Genomic DNA, 16664 nt, shown 5'->3' on the forward strand with positions numbered 1-16664 from the left:
TGAGTCGATTTCGCCAAGTTCGATGAACTTATCCGCGATAGTGTGGAGCAGGCATGAACTATTTTCCTATTACTTGTGTGTGAGATATATATCATTATGAATATTGTGGCGTGTGGTTCCACCCTAGAATAAGACACTCCATATCCTACAGCGGATGTAGTACAAGTAACAAGTAAGAGTTGTGTCTCCTTCACCTCAAGCAAGTGGCCGGTTGTAAAATTTACGGACGCACAGTTCAGTTCAGTACTTTAGTAGCAGTTTATGCTGCCCCCGGATTTCGTGACGTCACAGCACCGAATGCAACCGGGAACACGTGACGATGAGAAGACGACATACAAGTAGGATTCCATTTGCGTTTTTTTTTGTCATTATCAGTAGCAGATAAAGAGTTGAGATAACATTTCAGATGTCGAATTAGCCGAATTTATTTATTTATTTGACTGGTCTACTTAAATATGTATTAGTAGATATTTAAGATTTAATATTTATATTTTTTTAAAACTGGATTGTACTCATTTTTTTACAGCTCTTCCTAATCATTTCACTAGATACATTTATTTAGATTACATAGTATAAAACAAAGTCGCTTCCTGTTGTCTGTCGCTACGCAACGGATTTTGGTGCGGTTTTTAAATAGATAGTTGGTGTTATTCCTGAGGAAGGTTTATATGTGTAATTTATTATTACGAATAAGTACTAAGAAAAAGTAAAATTATAATAATAATGATTAATAACACAAACAGATATACTTTCAAACTTTGACCTTGTCAATACTCATCGTACTTCTACATTGTTAGAGAAAATCTATTGTCGTAAAATATACCACAAACAATCTATTGTTTCAAGAGCATAAATGATCATATTTTATAGTGAACTATTTTGTGATCTCTTTGCTCTTAACCCGTCATTATTTGTTATTATAATTAAACTTTATATTGTTCATGATAGTCTGAACTAAACGCAAATGGTTTTTCTCCTAATTATCCTTTTAACATTAAATTAATAAATGCGAAAAGTTGTTATTGCAAAATGTTATGAACACATTTCAATCTTTGCAGCATCCAGAAATAGCACATACATACATTTAAAATTGCTAATCATTCACTCATTCTTTAACATTATAAAATATATATGCGATCAATCTAATTAAAAATGTATTTACATCATAAATTGATAGCTGCCTCTTCGAATTATAAATCGAATATAATATCCGAGGCAACTGCCGTGGCTCAGAGAGATCTCTGAGATTTATTGCAAATGCGTCACTATTGCTACCACACTGAGGTCGAAGCTCAAGTCAACGTGCAGTTGACTGTACATGGCGCCAGTAAAAACTTGTTTTGTACCACACACATGATTAATTTGATCAGTCTTGACGGCTGCAACTTTGTTATAGCTTTCCGCAAGTTTTTCTTGCATAAATCAGCGTTCATTCATGGGCTCTGGTTTCGAATCTAAATAATAAACTAAGATTAGCCAGCAAACTATGTTTTTTTTTAAAAGAAAAGACTGATCATGTGATGTCGTCGTGATTGGCATTATCTTTCATCATTTACTGCCGTTTAAATTGCATGAAACGCAATAAAATATCTTTAGGCCATTTTATCAAGGAGAGGTACTTCTTTTTTTTCTTCTTATAGTGCCGCTTCTAATTGAAGATTGGCCACCATGACGATTATGCTAGCTTTTGTAACCGCTGCACAGAAGAGCGTTCGGGTACTCAAATGAAACGAAACTCTTAGATTCTTCAGCTTCAAGATACTTAGTACTTTTGCAAATTTGTAAATAGACATGGATATATTTTGTTTCAGCATTCATGCCAATAAATTGAAACATCTCACTTGCACAAGCAATCGACAATACAAATAGTCGATCCACAAATAGAAATTCGAATACCGCGAAAAGTAATTAAAACCCGGAATACGTACACTGTCGGGCAAATAATCGTACCCGCTATTACCGCAGGCGACGGCTCGTCTCACAGGTCTTGGCAAGCTGCCCAATCAGCTTGGAGAAAGGTGACTACGCCCTGGCCACACAGAACTTGTTGACACTAAGTTCTATTACAAGATTAATAAATTTGTAAATACTGTTTCAGATTTTTTTGCCCGATTGAAAGGGAACTGTTACAACACAGCACAGGTATATGTATATATATATACGCTTAGTATTTTCCCGAATTCGTTGCAAAATTTCAGGTGCAATCCCATAACGCGTTTGCGCCTGCCTTTTTGTAATAAGCTGGGAAAGTCCTGGAATAAAATCAGCAAACTATTTACGTATCTGTTACTCAGTTACCAGTTCCATGTTGATAAATCTATAAATATAACAGGGTTATCTTTTGCTACGAGTATTCAGATTAACACCCAGAAATGATAATGCTGACAAACTGCTCTAATTTACTATAGTCAGATTTACAAGCAGAATGTTGCGGTAAATGTACCGTTCCAGAATATCTGAATAAATGTTTATCATTCATCGTGTCCTGATTTGTAAGGCGTAATTCATTTTAATTTGTGCCGTGAAATTTATACGCATAGATAGCAACATTAATATTTCAAGATCTCCGTTGTGAATTTTTGACCTTGTTCAGGTTAAAATATTCGGTGAGACAAAATTATTTTTCCTTCATTAGTTCAAGTTCAAGTTAAGAGTCAAATTATGTATTTGTCGAATCTATTATCATTTATTGCTTTAACCTTTATTTAAGTACTTTTATCTTTTCTTACGATACATACGAAGTTGTAAAGAGATATTATATATTAGTACTATCCTATAAGTTTCTTATGTAGCGTTATTTATGGTCAACTAGCTACGCCCCGGGGCTTCGCTCCCGTGGAAATTTCGGGATAAAAAGTACCCTATATGTTATTCCAGGTTATATTCTACCCGTGTACCAAATTTCATAACAATCTGTCCATGGAAATTAACAAATATACACACATACATCCTCACAAACTTTCGCATTTATAATATTAGTAGTATTAGAGGATTCTTCACTGACGATTACGCATGAAAGCTAAAAATCCAATAGAGAAAAAACATGATTTTTGTCTACATCAAAATAGGTGTACGTAATGAAGTGTGGGATTGAAAAAAAAAAAAAAAGGATGTTATCTAAAAATATTGATTTGCAAAACTGTATGACGCATTTCGACGATATACCGTTTGTGATGAATGAATAACAACTTATGACGGGTATACACTATCGGCAAACAGTTCGGTGGATCGAGATGCATTGCTGTTTTTTCATTGCGGTAAATAAAAGCTCGCATACAAACAATGCAATGTTCGTTAATTCACGTCGGCATATGTCCGAGTTCGGCGATAGTGTGTAGCCGGCATTAAGCCTGTGATGTCTAGTCGTAAACCACACGAAAAAATTGTTTTCAGCTTAGATTTCAACAATCAGAGTTAACACGGAGGTGTGTAAAGGTATTTTAACATGGTGTCAACACATAACACATGGAAGTAATAAACATAATAAACACGTCTAGAGTCTTATTGTACTTCTTTAAAATATTCACAGAATCGAAATTGTTATTTGATATTTGGAGAAGGATACGGGTCGATAATGACTACCCTGCACGACGTCTACCCGGGAATGCTATTGTTGACACTTTAACTGTTAAGGATTTTATCCCATAATCTTTCCCTTCGTACGACATACCCTGGAAGATGTCGAGACCTTTTTCAGGGAAGAAACAAACGACGCAAAAGGAATGGTTCTGGAATGGTAGTCCGATGATTTGATCAAGACCAAAATAATAAAAAGCTAAGTAGAATCTTACTGGGTCAGTCGGTTAGCTATCTGCAAGCCATGTGGCAGCTCAATTAGTCGCTTTTACAATAGCATCTCGTCAAATTCCCACTTGGCCACATTCCAGGAAGTCAGCTTCACCTTGTACCGCAAATAATATCGCTTCCACGAGCAATGCAGTCCACACTGTGGTTCGCAACAGCTTGTATCGAAATGGAAATGTGAAATCGACGTGAATGAAAGATAATATTTTGTGTATAAATGTGTTGTAGTGATTCGAGATTGATTTTCCTTCGAGGTGAGTTTTGAATGATGTTTTTTCGCGAATTAAAATATAAAGCCATTATATTCGAATTTTCGGGTTTTGAGGGGTGATTACAAAAACATTAATATATGAAAAATTGTTAAATAAAATTAAACAAGTTGTTCGCCGCGAACTTAGACCTCGCGAACACAATAAATTACAAAATTGTAAATATTTCAAAAACGACTTAACCGATTTTGATGCCCCACAAACTTAAAAATGCTATTGACAGATCCTACACACCCTTTAGATTTCATCTAAATCAGACCAACTGTTCGAAAGTTATCGCGTTACAAACAACATACATACATACATACAAAAAAAATATTTTTGGCCTAAGTTTTTTTCTAGACATCGCTCGCTTCGCTCGCTCGGACAAATATATTTTATTTTTTCTCCGCTAAATTGGTACTAATACGAGGTTTTATCTTTAGATGCAAAGTTTTATCGTAAACGCCAAAAATACATTTTTTGCTCGTTTTTTTTATAACACGCGAAACATAAAATAAATTACGACTTCTTTGTTACGACATCTTAAAATTATTCTGAGCCATGGAAATTATATTCTAAAATGACATCAAACAAAACAGTCGTAGCATTCGATCATTCTTTTGTTTTACTAAAGTGTGATTGAAAAAATAGACTGTCATTTTTTATGTAATTTTTCATACAGCGATAGGTAAAATCTATGAGAGATAAAATATATTAGAGTGACACTTTTCTGTACCTACATTTTAGGTAAATATATACATATTGATATATGTATTTAATTACTTAAACAATTCATTTAATACAACAAAAACAGCTATTCTTACAAATATTACATTAAGTTTAACTAAACTACATAAATTGTTTATAACTAAATAACTAAACATAAACTAATTATAAAAATATATAAATAAAGAACAGCTAAATTAACCTTAAAACTAAACTAATAATATTAATAATTACATTGTAATTAATTTAATTAAAAAATATATTGATTGATAGTAAAGTAATAAGATAGGGTCGAAATGAACTTCGTTGTGTAAAAAAAAACACTCGTAACAAAGGTAATGATGTTTACGTACGTAAGATAGCAGGGTTTTATTTAATTAAGCTAATGAGACGAGCCCAAACATAAACTAATGACCAAAACACGAACCTTCAGACCCTTTTCACACTGGACGGAGGTGATAAGTGTATCACAGCTGCAATTAAAACAAAATAATGTATTGTAAATATTATAAAACAAATATTAGTGGATAAACTGTATTATTTTTTCTTTGTTATGCCAACTCACCGCGTTATAGTTGACCTACTTACCTCTTTGTTATTAAAAAAATGCGGATTTATCATAAAGGACCTTATATATAAATATAATTAATTCTAATAAAATAATACTTTTTTTAGTGGAATGTGTTGACAAAATAATAATAAAATATATAATTTTGTCAGCTCGCACTCGCGGTGTGAATTTGAAGCCGACTAAAGTGGGCAAAATAAAGAAGGTTAATATTACGTATACAAATAATTTGAAAAAAAAAAATTAAAAAAAAAAAGCAAAATAAACTATACTAATTACAGATCAGTTTAGTTTCAAATGGGCTGAATTGTTTCACGTCATTTTCAATGCACATGGTAGAGACTTTAAGGTGGATGTGTTTTATAGCTTCAGAGAAGTAGATTATTGCCATACTGGGCGTCGATTGCGCTAACGTTTAGTCCACAATCGTGTCGCAATGGTTCTCCAATAATAGTCCTTATTGCGTGTTGATAAGAACCATTATTGAAGAACAATTGAGACACGATTTAGACGTTTGCAAAATTGACACCCTGGTGTCGTTGAACCTGTGCCTGATGCGATTTTAAACGCAAATTAAAGTTATCCTGAGAAGATGCAATTATTCTTTTAATAGAAGTGTTTTCTATTTGTTACATCTTTTGATTTGTCGATTCGTTAATTAAAATATATACGTGTTTCGATAAGGTTTTCACATAATTTGGTTTTTAAGCGAAGGAAACTAAATTTTTAAGGAAGTAAAAAAGTATGAATTTTATAGGCGAGAAATAAAATCAGGCTTCCAGGAGTATATTATTAATTACAAACGCAATTAGCACAATCCAAGGGCAATGACCTTTATTAGTTACAACATTAATAAGGTCATTGTGATAAATTAATCTGTTAGGTACTAATTTTGATATAAAGATTTAGTACACTTGAACTGTACTTGGTTTTATCTAATAGATAGATAAAATGCAGCCGCCTGCAAACATGTGCAACTTAGCGTGTTATATCTTACGCATCAGTGGATAACCGGCTTTATGGCGAAACTGACACTTTAAGTATCGTATGGCCAATAGCGATTCTCTTTGAAGACATCAAGTCAATGCAAACACCATTGTTTAAAAGGCAATGTATTTTCAAACAATCATCAATTAAAAATCAATAATTGCGAAAAACTGCACATTGCTATTGTGGCATTCCAAAACAAATGCTTTCAGTATCGACCGCTGATATACTCAGGCGATTCCTTAGAATCGATATCACTTTGACGTACTTTAAAATAATCGGGAACAAATATGTAGCTCTATAAAGCTACCTATTAATAGTTAATTCCATATAAAGGTTTCGCTGTTTATAAATATGATATGAAATATGAAGAAAATAGCTTATATTTTTCATTACAGCTTAATTTTGACATGGATATGAAAATCTTAAGATCAAATATCCGGTAAATTTCGAAACTGACCTGCGCTGACCGGTTTTACGTGTGGCCATGCATGTAGAGTTTAACATAAAGTTACGCATAAGGTTAGCCAATTTATTAAGGTTCATACTATTATTAAAATCAACAGCAAGTCAAGGTACTCTAGTCTTTAGGCGGCGGTAATAGATGCGAATTTGCAATCAGTTTCTATGAGTTGATGTTCTGTTGACTGTACGTGCTAAGGAAAGACACGAAATGCCCTATTTATTGAGATCGCGTGACATTGTATATTAATTTTTTTTAATACTATACTATACTGATTGATTGAACCATGCTACCTATTAGAATATTCCAAATTTAATTTATAGTTATTTCCATTCGTACCACACCAGGAGTATGGTCAAATGGTTACTTTCATTCAAAATTTGGCCAATATCGGACAAGAAGCAAACGAATATTTTGTAAAAATAACATTTTAAAAATTAACGGTCATCGAAACTTCACGTCAATGCCACGTATGTCTATTAATGATTTCTGTGATAATTAAATTTAGTGGCAAAACGACACACTATAATATAATTTTAATTTGTGTTAGGAGCATATATCACTATTGCAGTTATCTCAGAATTTATTACATTTACAAATACTCGTAATACAGAATGTATAGAAGTACAACTTTGTTTTCCATTATTCAAGAAAAATATAAATTTAAATTAATTTGTGTCTTTTTAAGTTTTAAGAAATCATTAAAATTTAAATTGACCAATAAATTTATATGCGTATTTTCCCAGCATTCACAACAATATTACTAAAATTGCTGATGTTTTTTTGGTTCCTGTTATCTTTGAAAAAACTTTTCAAAATAACAAAAAATGCCTGTCAAAAACCTTTTTTATAGGGGCACAAATTATAGACCAGCAAAGCATTTCGCCGCGTAGCCGTAGGTCAACAAAAACGGAAAAATAATACATAGCTTAGCGCTTTTTGAATAAAGACAACGAAAATGATTATTCAAAATTAATATATCTTTTCATACATCATAAGTAAACAACTATTGTAATTTTTCATTACGTTGTTCTATTTCCCTCCATGGAAAACAGGCATGACAAGATGTATGTATGTTCTATATTTATTTGATGTCAGACTTCTGAACTTTCTATATTCTTCATCTTTAGCTGGAGCTAATGGAAATCATAGATACGGCAGAAGGAAGTTCAAGAGCGCGGTCAGACAACCATTAGTGATACAAATAGGTGAAGGCTATCTATCAGATAAAATGTTTACAGATGATATTAGTAGCAATATTAGGGTAAATCCGATCCCACTAATATGATTAAAATGTGTGTGAGCTATGCAAGTATGGATGTTTGTCTTTTACGCAATATCTACTGAACTAATTTAGATTTAATACTAATAATTTTAATGAAATAAAACTACTTAAGTATGGTTATAAATTACAAAGATAAGGATAATATAATATCTTTAACACTAAATCGATATTTCCATCAGAAAATGTATCTTCAGTAAGATTAGTTTTGTTTTTTTTTTATTGGTAACCGGATGAAATGAAAGTAGTGGATGGAGGCCTTTGTCCAGCAGTGCCTAATCGTTCTAAATAATTATAATTAAATGAAACTAAATACAAATTAAATTGAATAATAAAAAATCTTAATGCATTTGCCTATTGTACTTTACTTTTAAAAATTGTATTTCTGTGCAATAAAGTTTAAATAAATAAAATAAAAGATTACTTTTCACTCGATTCGGAGAATTTATTGGCGAAATGTCATCAAATAAATTAAATCATGGACAAATTCTTTTTTTAACTGCTGGCAATATAAGTTGCGCCTTTAAACTTTTATCGATAGATGCAAATACATTAATTGAATACAAAGTGCAGAGTTCAGCAATGATTGTACTTTTCATGACGACATCAACATGTGTTGTTGTAACCGCCCATTTTATTCCTATATATGTTATTTGTTCGCAATAAATAAAATTAAGACTGAGAGCTGTAAAAGATTTTAAAAAAGATGTGACAGATATCGTTATAATATTATCTGCCGATGTTTAAGATATTTGATATCATTCTTTAACTATACTACATACTTAATTGTACTTTAACTGGGAGAACTGAACAACCACATTGGATAACGTACGAGGCGACTAATGGACAGTCTCCCAGTTAAAGTACAATTAAGTATGTGGTAAAGTTAAAGAATGATATCAAATATCTTAAATATCGGAAGATTATGTGTACGCAGTATCTACTGAGTACACATAATCATGCATGCATTGCTTAATCACGCAATTTTGCAATAAAAGAATGCTCCTTTATTTTTGCTTGCAGCAAACATGTCATGAAATATTGTAATCCTTACACGATGACATTTGCAGTCCACGGTCACCTGGTGCATAATATATTATCTGAGCAACCTTATGACTCAGACTGTCATACACTTTCGGCAACCCTACCATTTTGAGAACGCCTTGTTAAGATAAGGAAGTAGGCTGTAGGTATTATTGTAATTAGCGAATTTCGATGTTACAATATATTACCAGAACTAAACATACATTTAATGGATCATTGGAAATTAAATTTATTAAAATGCCATAAACCCATGATGCCCATTTACCATGATGAACCATTTTAAGCCCTGACTCTTGGGGCCATGGTTGCGCTCCGTCGACCTCCGTCACGTTAACGTTCCGTCGACGGACAATGCTGAAATTGTATGGGATTCGACATACGTCAACGCACGTCAGTGTCAAAACATATAAAGAAAACTGAGTACGCCTAAGCATGGCTCTTCTTACGCGACGTAAACTTAAGTAACCTAAACTTATTCTAGGTGAGCTAAACAAACTTGGCGTGTAAAATGGTAAGCGCAACATTAATATAAACACTTATTGTAATAGCAAGTATAAATAAGTACTAGTATACAAATAAAACCGCCTGTCTTGTTCTTGGCGAAAGCGTAGAACCGGCATGATAGCTGAACCATTGAGCTCCATTGAGTACTATCAAAGATCAGACCACGTCGAGACGACAGGAAAGGCCGAGTAATGTAATCGTGTCTATATGTAGTACCAAGGTCGTCGGCAAGACGTTTAAGTTAAAAGATTTACCATCTTTTTTATGTTTTTTACTGATTTAACTGAGACCTGCCTATACACGTTTTATGAAAATGTTAAGATCTACATGTAAAAAGCTTTCTATGAATGGTTGCAATTTAAAAGTCTAGTTACAAAATTAAGTTGTACGAATAGTGTAATTAGGTTTTTTGTGATTCGCTGGCTTAGTGTTTAGGCACAACATAGTATATAATACGACTTGCAGCATCATCGTGATATCCCATTTTTATAATTACTTATTCTATTTTGATGTATACAAGCTTCATGTATGGTAATATTTTGGGTCATAACTTCATACGTAATAATTTACCTGGCTTTTGTAAACAACTTGATCTGCGTGTGCTCATACGTAATAGATTTAGACAAGGAAACAAACAAATACTTACTTTTGCATCTGTTTGTCATCACTCATAAACTGGTTTGAAAGTAATTCCTCTATAAGCTTTTAATTTCTAATTTCCTTTACCATTTTCCATTCATCCGAAGTCGGTGCAGGATACCTTCTTCTTGATCGTCTCTACTCATGTCCAAACCAAGCCAGTCAGCCATTCCAAACCAGCCATTATGTTGTTTATTATTATTTTTATCATTTATAGGCGCTGTCTTTAAACTATAGAATCACAATCCCTTGTCCTATCCTACTAATATTATAAATGAGAAATTTTGTGAGGATAATGTGTGTATGTTTTTTACTTTTTCCCACAAAATCTATTGGACGGATTGTTATGAAATTTGGTACATGGTTAGAATATAACCTAGAATAACACATAGGATACTACTTCTCCCGAATTCCCACGCGAGCTAATCGCCGGGGCGCAGCTAGTTAGTAATAAAGTCTGAGGTTAACAAGTGTTCAAAAGCGTAGTTGCGCATTGGCCCCACGCGGCGACAGTTCCGTCGTGGCGAATTCGCACATTCGCACAACTGGTTAACCGTCTTCTTCCTGCTGGCTAACATTGAGCCACTTTGAGCGTCCAAGTGCACTCAGGATGTTGTTACACTGAAATGGAACTGATTTCTATGGCAATTGTATTTCTGGTACAGGTACATAGTACATAACTGAGATAATAAAAAGTTCATATAGTCGAATATTTGTGTACGTTACGTAATTTAGGGTGCCATAAATAGTAATACTATTATGTGGTTATTGAATGAGATTTAATCGAAAATTAAGCACATATTAATTTTATTTTGGATCCAGAACCTGTGTTCGTTGTACGTTGTGCTGTACCTACGTTGTTGACGATGATCGGAAAATATGGAAAAAATTACTAATGCTAAATTAAAAAAATATATTTTAAGTACATACTTTGCCTATACTTTGTTTCAGTATAATTTGACAGTCAAATAAAGTTTATGTATGTTTTTGGAGGCGATAATTTATTCCGAGACATTGATTAGCATTTGATTAGATCAGCGTTGGCGTAACGCGTGTCGCATTTTCCAATTAAATTGTTATCATCGTAATTGTTAATTTATTATTTGCGAATATAAAACATATCTAGGTATATGAGGCCTATATTATTTTTATTATACAAAACTGATTTGGCCTAAACTAATATAATACAGTTAAAAATATAATAATAAAAATCAAAAGTGTTTTTTTAGCTTTATTTGTAACAACAATAAGCAGACGGAATAAACATTTAAACAATTTGTTTTGAGACGATAGCCATGAAAGGAAGCTGGCTGATATAAATTGTCGTTTGCCTGCAGTTGCAATAATTGACAAGGTGATTGTAATACATAGCAGGGGACCGTCTGGTCGAGGTTTATCCTGGCCTAAATATAGATGACAGATTGCTGGGATACACATAGACATGAATGCAGAAAGTCAGGCTCATATCGATTATATTAATGTAAAATTTTGTAAGCAATAAAAAAACAGCATCGAAGAATGTGTAGGTTGTTATTTATTTGGCAATTTGCAAAAAAATATAACATTATTGGAGACTACTCGTAGCTAGGGAGCATTATCATAAATGAATGAATAAATTTCTTTATTGCATTCTATGTCGGGGAGTGTAGTATTGCACCACATTATATCTATATTAAAAATATTAGCTAAGTTTATTGTTAACGAACGCATAAATGGCTAGCGGCTGCGGCTGAAATCCGAAACCTGCAATGATCGCTAACAGATTAGGGTTATAATACGTGGATGCTTATATCAATCAAAGTTGAGTCAGTGTCCTATGTATTATGTTTTTGCCCTTGAAATTTTAACTCATCACTTAAGCGAATTTAAATAAAGTCTTCATCGACTGTCAATTATGTAAAATCTAATTCGTCAACATTAAAAATTTCGTCAATTTGTGAAGTTTCATATTTAATTTATTTAATATTATTTTCTTATCTTTTCAGGTGTAGCTGAGTTCAAACCACAATGGCGGAGCTACACGTAACTGTCTACGTCTTGGCCGTATCTCTGTTGGCAGCTCCAATTCTCTCTGCGATCTGTCCTGACGGCTGCGTCTGCAACACGACCCGAGATGGCCTCCATCGGGCCACCTGCAGCAACCTCCTCGAGCTGTACAAGTTCACTCTTCGGCAAAAACATCACAACATCAACATACTGGACTTGTCACACAACAACATTACCAAACTCACACACGAGCTGGACCGCCTAACAGAAGTTGTCACTTTAGATTTGTCCACAAATGGTATCACAAACTTGAATAAATTCTTGCACAATGCTAGAAAACTGGTGCATTTAAATCTGGCAAACAACAGGATAAAGACGCTATCGTTAACTCAGTTACCGAATAGTGTTAGCTCCCTAGATTTAACAAATAACTTATTGCAAGACGTTCCATCCGACTTAGGACATTTAACAGGGTTAGAACATTTAGAGCTCGAAGGTAACCCTTTGCACTGCTCATGCGAAAATATTATGGCAAGAGATCGTTTGATAACATCAAATGTGTATATCGACAAAGTACAATGTTCTTCCCCGGAGAAATTGAAGGGACGGTCCTGGCTAGAATTAAAAACTAAAGACTTATGCAAAATACCAAAAGTTGAAACTAACTATTTAGATATGATGATGGGAGATCAACCCCTAGATGCGGTAAAGATTGGTGAAGATACGACTGCTTTGAAATCGATGCCATTGGTAGCCAAAAGCGACTTAGATGATGGTAACGTTATACACAATGATGGAACTGCTGAGGACGATGATAGCCTTGTATTCATGAAAGTCGGACATGCTACGCCTTCTCCTGAAAAACAAATCGAAGGGTCTGGAGATGATGAAAGTTCCACAAATTCCGAATTTATCGTCTCTAAACGCGAACACCAGTTGCATTCAAGTGTCCTTGTAAATGAGGATATGATTTCGGCTCAGAATGTACATACAACTGAAGATCCTATTTATGGATCAGGTGATGGATCAGGATCTGGTGATGGAATTATTTTACTAGAAGATGATGTAATAGAAGAAACTACAGAAACAACATCTACCTTCATTCCACTATTAAGTCCAGGTCCAGTTACAAGAATATTTGAAGATACTTTTGATAATACAACTGAATTTCCAATTCCACTAGCGCCTTCTGTTTACGAAGGCGGTCCCAATTGGCATAATAAACCTGATGTTACAACCGTGTCTACGGAATCACCAATTAGTACTCAAGTCATGAGAGACACTACTGTGTCTGAACATATAAGAGTGACTCAAGCTCCTGAAAACCATGGAGTTGCACCTGTCACTTCAAATGAAATACAGCCTCATAAAACTGGTACATATGTATGCATTGCAATTATAGTTATAATTTTAGTGGGACTCATTGGCTTTGCTATTATAAAAGGCCAAATGAGGAAACGAAGAGATAGGAGGCTACTGAGACAACAAAGGCGTGACGTAGAAAATGCGTCAAAGGAAATGGTTGATATGAATAAATCATTATTAGGTAAACCTGCAGTTCTTGAGTCGTCAATCGAGAAAAAAGTTAATGGAAAATATGAATTAGTGCCAACACATGAGGTAATACAAAAGAAAGGAGAAAACGGAGACGTAGGTAACGGCGTTAAATATAATGATACTAACGGAATCCGAACAGATAGTCCGCGAGATTCTAACCAAAACAAAAGTAGCTCAAAGGATAATAATTTAACAGAAGATAATCAGTTACCAAAAGAAACGTCGTTCGAATCAGATCTTACATCACCTGATTCTAGAAAAGACACAAACTCTTTATCAAGCGAGGATATTTTTGTGCCAATACATGATGATGAAGAAGTGCCTAGATTAAATGGTAATGCTGATTCAGATATTTCTCAACCTTTACTGAATGGTGATCAAAACACAGATTCCGATTTCTTATCACCATCGCGCGAGTACGTACCAGTGTACTCACCTGATATGGGAAGGGTCCGGATAAAGATGACAGAAACACCCAAACCGAAAACGCCAGTACTAGTCACAAGAAGTAGGTCAAATGCTGGAGATATAATCGTAACTCCTTCTGGAGATGGCAATGCACGCAAGTCAACCACTTGAGACTCAGTTGTATCAAAAGGGACTTTAGCACTTACGTTAGTGTAAACAGTGTCAGTCAACAAACACTTCACTCTTGGCGAAATTCTGTGATTCATATGTGCGTTTTTTGCATACTCGTTATCAGAGTCTACGATGGTTGGACTGAAATTAATTGGTTTGTGTGTTAAGTCGTAAAGAAACTTTGCTGCCAAAGTGTGTTTGTAGTCGACAGTGCCTTTAACTTGTTAGTGGTATAAATATTTATGAGAGTATATTCTGCAGTAAGTGAAAATATTTTTATACGTGTAAAGATGTTGCCATGTTCAAAATAGTAATTAACTTTATGTTTCAATAATTATTTAATTTTATATGTATCGTAGTTTTCTACGTAACGACCAACGCATTCTTGAACATTATTATAAACAATCATTTTTATCATTATGAATGTTTCTATAATTTCGGAATTTTTCTAAAATGTTAATGGTTGTGTACTTACTACCCTGAGTATAGATAATATAGGAGAAGTCTATCTACCGGCTATGTTTATTTTCTTATACTTTCCTATAGAGATTCACATTTTATGGTCTGGCTAAGCTTAAGTTCCTCTGAAGTAATTTTTATGATTTAGTATTTAAGAATGTGATACCATTTATTTTAAGTATAATTCATGCTATTCCATATTATGTATGTATATAAAAAATTAAATTCAAATTTTCCTTCGTGTATAGTTTAGAATTACCTACGTTATTTTTGAAGTTGTTTTATTTCATAATTTAAGTGCTTTTTCATCTTATAAGTTACTATGCTTAAGTTCTATTTAATAAATGCTTAAGTTTCAACGATTTAAGGATAGTAACGTGGATCGGAATCTTTGAAATAGAAACGAACAAATTAAGGAACAATAAATAGCTCAATAAGAGAGGATTTATGAAGTGATGTATTTTTATTTCCAAACTATATGATATAAATGATTGATTCGATTTATTTGTTTTATTTCATATATATGCTGATAACCCTAAAATGCTAAAGAAAAAAAGTTTTAAAAGTGAAGATATAATTGTTTCACTTAAATATTCAATTAGTATATCAATGTACCAATTTTATTAATTTGATATTATTATTTAGAACAGTAATATTTATTAAAATTTATTCTCGAATTTAGTAATTAATAGGAAATTGATATAGAATGTTGTGCACGTCTGTCATAATTGTAAACACTAGGTTATGTTATCAATACGTAAAATGTGATTGTATTGTGTTTATTTTGATGATGTGCCTAATAAATAAATAAATAAATTCACCTTTCCCAAATACCAAAACTACAAATAAACAATTGCATATAAATCTCTAAATGCATCGTAGCATAATAAATGGGAAGATACAAGCTTTTTTCTGTGACTAGTCCTGGAGATAAACTCGTTCCAAACTTCTTCCACCAATAGCTATAAATAAAATTATTAAAGTGGAAGGCTAGTGCAAAATTACCCGTGAAGTCTGGTGAACTCATCGGTAAATTATAGCCATGTCCTCCAGTCGTACTTCGTTTTGACGATAACACGTTGTAGCTCAGTTGTGCTGCGCTGTTCTCTATAGGTTTTGACACTGACGTGAGTTGACGCACGTCGACGTCGAAACTGCGTTGTCGACGGACTTCGAAACGACGGTACACCACTGAGCAATGGGACATGGTTTGACATCTTTGGATTTAAGATTTATTTTCGTCATTCAAAATTATAAGTCACTCGTGACGTTTATGTCCGCTATATACGGCAAACATTTCGTCAAGCTTTGGCGATTTCGACGTACAATGCTGGTTTTTCCTAATGGTAAATAAAAGCTCACATACAAACTACGCATTGTTTATTCATTCGCGTCTGTTTTAGCATTCATATGTCTGAGTTCGGCGATAGCGTGTAGCCGGAATTAATACACAAATAATGGTGTGATCTGATATAGGCAGGTAACTGTGGTCGAACTCAGGCACATGCCGATGCGAATACGGTATCATTAGGTAGTAGTATGAGTGCATTTATTGCTTCCGCAATGAAAAATCAGCAATCCGAATTCGCCAAAGTTTGGCAAACTGTTAGCTACAGTGTGGAGCTGGGGCCACATTTTTTGTGATGTTTAATTCAACGCCATCTATATTGGAATTTACGAACTAAAAAATGTGCATACCTTCACATTCAAAAGTCTACACCGTACTGAGTGATACAGAACGAGTTTCAGAACTGCAACAGAGATGGCGCGTGTCACAAAAAATAACACGAAAAAAAATGCATTTTTTATAAAAAT

The 16664-nt window shown here is 33.6% G+C and overlaps 1 protein-coding gene across 3 annotated transcripts in view; it reads left to right on the plus strand.

Moving 5' to 3' along the window:
- wdp (windpipe) overlaps nt 1-15349 on the plus strand; it is a 39728-nt gene extending 24379 nt beyond the window's left edge. For 2 of the 3 annotated variants that reach the window (XM_053757367.1, XM_053757358.2), the window contains exon 3: nt 12254-15349. In XM_053757367.1, the coding sequence (XP_053613342.1) occupies nt 12276-14390 (2115 nt within the window). In that variant the 5' untranslated portion in view covers nt 12254-12275 and the 3' untranslated portion in view covers nt 14391-15349. Of the gene's footprint in view, nt 1-3948; nt 4059-12253 lie in introns of those variants that run through there. The other variant, XM_053757374.2, reaches the window with a different exon arrangement.
- Nucleotides 15350-16664: the final 1315 nt, after the last annotated feature.

This window comes from Plodia interpunctella, chromosome 2, assembly GCF_027563975.2.
Source record: "Plodia interpunctella isolate USDA-ARS_2022_Savannah chromosome 2, ilPloInte3.2, whole genome shotgun sequence".
Taxonomy (NCBI): Eukaryota; Metazoa; Arthropoda; class Insecta; order Lepidoptera; family Pyralidae; genus Plodia; species Plodia interpunctella.